The 6366-nt window shown below is 42.4% G+C and overlaps 1 protein-coding gene across 1 annotated transcript in view; it reads left to right on the plus strand.

Annotated features, from left to right (window-relative positions):
- Positions 1 to 6366, plus strand: part of BNIP1 (BCL2 interacting protein 1) — an 18247-nt gene that overhangs the window by 9398 nt on the left and 2483 nt on the right. The window contains exons 4-5 of the mRNA XM_007127550.4: positions 1254 to 1355; positions 2156 to 2274. Coding sequence (XP_007127612.1) covers positions 1254 to 1355; positions 2156 to 2274 — 221 coding nt within the window. The remainder of the gene's footprint in view (positions 1 to 1253; positions 1356 to 2155; positions 2275 to 6366) is intronic.

Here is a 6366-nt window from a genome sequence, read left to right on the forward strand (position 1 = left end):
GCAACGGGAGAGGCCACAACAGTGAGAGGCCTGCATACTGCAAAGAAAAAAAAAAAATAGGATACAAATGAACCGTATCTATGAAACAGATAGACAGACAGAACAGGTTGCCAAGGGGGAGTGGGGGAGGGAAGGACTGGGAGTTTGGGATTAGTAGATGCAAACTAGTATGTATAAGATGGACAGCAAAACAGCATGATATTAAAAAGCAGTTTCTGCAGACTCACAGACATAAAGAACACACTTGTGGTTGTCAAAGTGGAGGGAGGTGTAGGGGAAGGAAGTATTGGGAGTTTGAGATTAGCAGATGCAAACTTTTATATATAGGATGGATAAACCACAAGGTCCTACTGTATGGCACAGGGGACTATATTCAATATCCTGTGATAAACCATAATGGAAAAGAATATGAAAAAATATATATATATGTATAACTGAGTCACTTTGCTATTCAGCAGAAATTAACACATTATATATCAACTATATCAACATTATATATCAACGTCAATAAAATATTTTAAAAAAAGACCCTACTCGAACTCCAGGGAACTGTTCACCAAATTTAAGTTGTTTCTCACAAGGAGATCAGGTAAAAAATGTAAATAAATCATGTCAGACTGGACTCTTCTAATACAGTGTGTTTGTGTTGTCCATGATTGGTCTGTGGTATGTAAAGAACAGCAAATCTTGAAGAAATACTGAAGGAGACTGTCTTATAATGATTTTTCTACTTCCTATTACACATATTGATTGAGCAGCTAATGGGCCAATAACTGTTGTTCTGGGTACTGGTTATACAAAGATGAGTGAGGCATGGTTCTCGAGGAACAGAACCAAGCCACACACAAGGCAAGGCAGTAATATGTAAGAGATAACTTTGAACGGGGCCTCATGTGCCCCGCTGGGAAGTTTGGATGTTACCCTGAAGTCTGGAGCCATTGTGGGCTGTAAACAGAGGCATGCTATGGCCAGGTTGCTCCCTGTGGCTGTCCTGGGGGGAGAGGGACAGTTATGGGCGGTAGGAAAACAACCCAGAGACAGCCTCCAGGATCCAGACAAGAGGTGTTGGGGCCTGAGCTGGAGCCGTTGCTCGGGCAACCAAGAGGAGGAAGTGGTGGGAGGTGGGGATGGACCCTGGGCCAAACTCGGGTGGCCTTCCCATCACTCCCTGGCTGGAAGGAAGACCTGCTGTGACTTGAACTGACAGCCTGGTGGCATCAACAGAAACTCACACATGACCCTTCTAATTCCAGCAATCAGACCTCATGGAGGAGGGCAAATCTCACTTGCAAAATTGCTATTGACAACCTAGAGAAAGCAGAACTTCTCCAGGGAGGAGACCTCTTCAGGCAAAGGTACCTGTCTTTTTGTCTTTCTGGGCTCTGGTGACAGAATAAAGAGCATTCGGCAAGGTGCAAAACCCACTGTGGGGAACCCCTTCTTGTTTTCAGCATAAAATTAGTATTTAATTTTATAAGTAATATTTTTTTAAATATGAAAGAAATATATTCTTATTTGTAGTAAATTAATAAAATAAAAATATGAATAACAAACTGAAAGTGAGTCATAATTGTACTACTCACAAACAATTTGATGTATTGCCTCCTCTCATTATTTTTTCTTCCATATTTTTTATAAAGTCAATATCATACCATACATAAAATTTAGTCTCCTAGTCTCCTTCACTTAGTTTCATTGCACAAAGACATGTTTTATTAAAAAGCTCTTTAAACAAAATGGTAATAGTACATAGTATTCCCTTATATTAACTAATCCCCTGTTTGTGTGTGTTTATATTTCTAGTTTGTCAGTATTATAAATAACACACCAGGGCACGTGTCAGTACATAAGGCTTTGTCCACATTCTGGATGTTTCCTTTGGAGAGATTCCCAGATGAGATTATTGGTTCAAAGGCGTGAACATTTCTAAGGCTCCTAATACATATCGCCAGATGGCTTTCAGAAGGTAGCACCAGTTTACATTCCTATCAGCAGTCTTCAAGAGCATGCTCTCTGCACGCCTTTGTCACCACTGACTATGATAATTTAAAAATGTGTACTAATTGAATAGATTAAAATGGGATCTCATTTGAATTTGGGGCTTTCCTGCAGCCGGGCTTTTGTTGACATTCCTCCTCCCACTCTGGACTTCTAGGAAAACCGCCAAAGAGAGCCTGGCCCAGACGTCCAGTGCCATCACAGAGAGCCTCATGGGGATCAGCAGGATGATGTCCCAGCAGGTCCAGCAGAGCGAGGAAGCCATGCAGACGCTGGGTAAAGCCGGGCCTGCAATGGGAAGCTGCTCTCAGAGATACGGGCTCCAGAGCCCTTGCTCCCGGGCTCCTCCACCTCTGCCCCCATCCGCCCCCAAGCTTACTGATCTGTGTGGCTTCTCACTTCTTTGATAGCCTGGTCTTACCCAGAGTGGGATACGCCGCTCTCATTTCCCTTTTCGGTTTTTATAGTTATACTACAAGATCCACACACCCCCATCAAAATGTGCAGAAGCACTCCCTGGGGCTCTCTCCTGGAGAGTGGGTGCCAGCAAGGCTAGAGAAGGGGCCTGGGAGTGTGTTTCTCATCTAGGGCTCTGGGGACCCCCCACCGGCCAGGCAGAGAGATGATCAGGTATCGGCTGCCAGCTAGTCTGCTAGGATTTCATCAGCTTACAGTTGTACTCCCAATGTTATTTTTACTGTGAGCTCCTTTTATTTCTTTATTTTTGGGCTGCACCATGCGACATGCGGGATCCTAATTTCCCGACCAGGGATCGAACCCGTGCCCCCTGCAGTGGAAGCACAGAGTCCTAATCACTGGACTGCCAGGGAAGTCCTGTGAGCTCCTTTTAAAAGATGCAGTCAGAGGCCACAGAAGAAGCTTCCGGAGACCATCTGGGTCTCCCCAACAGCTTTTCCATGATGTCTCCCTTATAACACAGAAGAGAATCTGCCCTGCCCAGGATCCTCCGTGTAGGAAAACAGGAAGAGAGTTTACTCTTTGAAAGACTTTTGGAAGATTTTACACAGAGACAAAAGTAGAGCGCCTGGTACATGAGTCCCAGGAACCCATCACCCAGTTCCAGCAGTTGTCAACTCCTGGCCAGTCTTGTTTCAACTCTGTCCTCACTATGCTCCCATCTGGATTACTTTGAAGCAAATCTCAGACGTCATCCATATACATATTTCAGTATGTCTCTCTAAAAGATAAGAAACTCTTGAAACAAAAAACAAACAAAACCACAATACCATTACCACCCCTAAAAATTATCTGTAATTTTGAACTACTCTTGTTTTTGTCAGTGTACTATCAAAACAGGCAGAAGCAAAAGGAAAGCAAGCAGCTTGTCCCCAAGGTCACTCCCTGTGTTTGAAAATTTTCTGGGCATTTAGGCTCGGAACCAGCTGGTCACCTCTGAGTATGCACCGGGGTCATGGCCTGAGCCTGGGGAGAGGCCTTGGAGAACGTGAGAGGGAGGAGCTGGTCTGGACTTGGAATCAAGGACTTTTCTGCCTCTGGTGCGAGTGACAGGACACCCACACCCAGCACGTATATCAGAAACAGACCATATATTTAAGTGGTGAGAAGGCTGCACAGATCCTGATGGTTTCTGGGGTGTTGAGGGTCGTTCTTGGGGTACATTTTGTAGGAGAGATAGCCATTGAAAAAAGAAGAATGCAGTTCTTTTTTTTTTTTCTTATTTAATTTTGGCTGTGTTGGGTCTTCGTTGATGCACCAGGCTTTCTCTAGTTGGGGCGAGCGGGGGCTACTCTTCATTGTGGTGTGTGGGCTTCTCATCGTGGTGGCTTCTCTTTGTTGTGGAGCACGGGCTCTAGGCGCGTGGGCTTCAGTAGCTGTGGCTCTCGGGCTCAGTAGTTGTGGCCCGCGGGCTCTAGAGCGCAGGCTCAGTAGCTGTGGCACATGGGCTTAGTTGCTGCACGGCATGTGGGATCTTCCCGGACTAGGGCTCGAACCCGTGTCCCCTGCATTGGCAGGAGGATTCCTAACCACTACGCCACCAGGGAAATCAAAGAATGCAGTTCTTAATCCTTTCTTATGACTCACTAATTCAAAAGTCTTTTAGGACCACAATTTTTTTTAAAAAGCCCATTAAGGACATGATGTCTGGTATTTGCTGCAAAATTGTAGGTGGGGGGTATTGAATGGGGGTCGTGAGGGGACAGGACTGCCAGGGAGTTGGTGGTTCATGTGTATGGGTGATGACACATGGCACTTCATGATATTCTTCTATCTACTTTTGTGATGGTTAAAATTCTCTGTAAAGAAAGTTTAAAAAAGAAAGGCCTATTAGGTTTTTACTTAACAGGTTCTTAACTTAGGTTTTCAAAATGGTAGCAGGCATGGAGAAAGAGGGCTGAGAGGGATTTTTGTTACATGAGTGTTTGATTTTACCCCTTCTCTGTGTTTTTTTTTAATAGGTCTTGATTGGAGTTGATTTCGGTTCACATGTTCTTCTCAGGGTAGAAGATAACTGCAAAAGGGCTAGATAAGATTGGTTCAACCAATTTCTTTTTCTTTTTTTTTTTTTTTTGGCCATTTTTTTTTAATAGATCTTTATTGGAGTATAATTTGTTCACAATACTTTGTTAGTGTCTGTTGCACAACAGAGCAAATCAGCCATATGCATACACATGTCCCCATATCCTCTCTCTCTTGAGTCTCTCTTCCATCCTCCCTATCCCACCCCTCTAGGTGGTCACAAAGCACAGAGCTGATCTCCCTGTGCTATGTGGCTGCTTCCCACTAGCTATCTATTCTACGTTTGGTAGTGTATATATGTCCATGCCACTCTCTCACTTTGTCACAGCCTACCCTTCCCCCTCCCCACATCCTCAAGTCCATGCTCTAGTAGGTCTGCGTCTCCATTCCCATCCTACCCCTAGGTTCATCATGACCTTTTTTTTCTTAGATTCCATATATATGTGTTAGCATACAGTATTTGTTTTTCTCTTTCTGACTTACCCCATTGTAGTTTTGAGTTGCATTTCTCTAATAATTAGTGATGTTGAGCATCTTTTCATGTGCCTCTTGGCCATCTGTATGTCTTCCTTGGTGAAATGTCTATTTAGGTCTTCCGCCCATTTTTTAACTGGATTGTTTGTTTTTTTGATATTGAGCCCCATGAGCTGTTTGTATATTTTGGCGATAAATCCTTTGTCTGTTGTTTCGTTTGCAAATATTTTCTCCCATTCTGAATGTTATCTTTTTGTCTTGTTTATGGTTTCCTTTGCTGTGCAAAAGCTTTGAAGTTTAATTAAGTCCCAGTTGTTTATCTTTGTTTTTATTTCTGTTACTCTAAGAGGTGGGTCAAAAAAGATCTTGCTGTGGTTTATGTCAAAAAGTGCTTTTCCTGTGTTTTTCTCTAAGAGCTTTATAGTGTCTGGTCTTACATTTAAGTCTTTAATCCATTTGGAGTTTATTTTTGTGTATGGTGTTAGGTAGTGTTCTAATTTCATTCTTTTACATGTAGCTGTCCAGTTTCCCCAGTGCCACTTAATTGAAGAGGCTGTCTTTTCTCCATTGTACGTTCTTGCCTCCTTTGTCATAAATTACGTGCCCATATGTGTGTGGGTTTACCTCTGGGCATTCTGTCCTGTACCATTGATCTATATTTCTGTTTTTGTACCCGTACCATACTGTCTTGATTACTGTAGCTTTGTGGTATAGTTTGAAGTTAGGGAGCCTGATTCCTCCAACTCCATTTTTCTTTCTCAAGATTGCTTTGGCTATTTGGGGTCTTTTGTGTTTCCATACAAATTGTAAAATTTTTTGTTCTAATTCTGTGAAGAATGTCATTGGTAGTTTGATAGGGATTGCATTGAATCTGTAGATTGCTTTGGGCAATATAGTCATTTTCACAATATTGATTCTTCCAATCCAAGAACATGGTATACTTCTCCATCTGTTTATGTCATCTTTGATTTCTTTCATCAGTGTTTTATAGTTTTCTGAGTATAGGTCTTTCGCCTCCTTAGGCAGGTTTATTCCTAGGTATTCTGTTCTTTTTGTTGCAATGGTAAATGCGAGTGTTTCCTTAATTCTCTTTCTGATTTTTCTTTGTTGGTGTATAGGAATGACAGAGATTTCTGTGCATTAATTTTGTATCCTGCAACCTTACCAAAGTCATAGATTAGTTCTAGTAGTTTTCTGGTGGCATCTTTAGGATTTTCTATCTATAGTATCATGTCATCGGCAAAGAGTGACAGTTTTACTTCTTCTTTTCCAATTTGGATTCCTTTTATTTCCTTTTCTCCTCTGATTGCTGTGGCTAGGACTTCCAAAACTATGTTGAATAAGTGTGGTGAGAGTGGACATCCTTGTCTTGTTCCTGATCTTAGAGGAAATGCT

This window comes from Physeter macrocephalus, chromosome 2 (assembly GCF_002837175.3).
Source record: "Physeter macrocephalus isolate SW-GA chromosome 2, ASM283717v5, whole genome shotgun sequence".
Lineage (NCBI taxonomy): Eukaryota > Metazoa > Chordata > Mammalia > Artiodactyla > Physeteridae > Physeter > Physeter macrocephalus.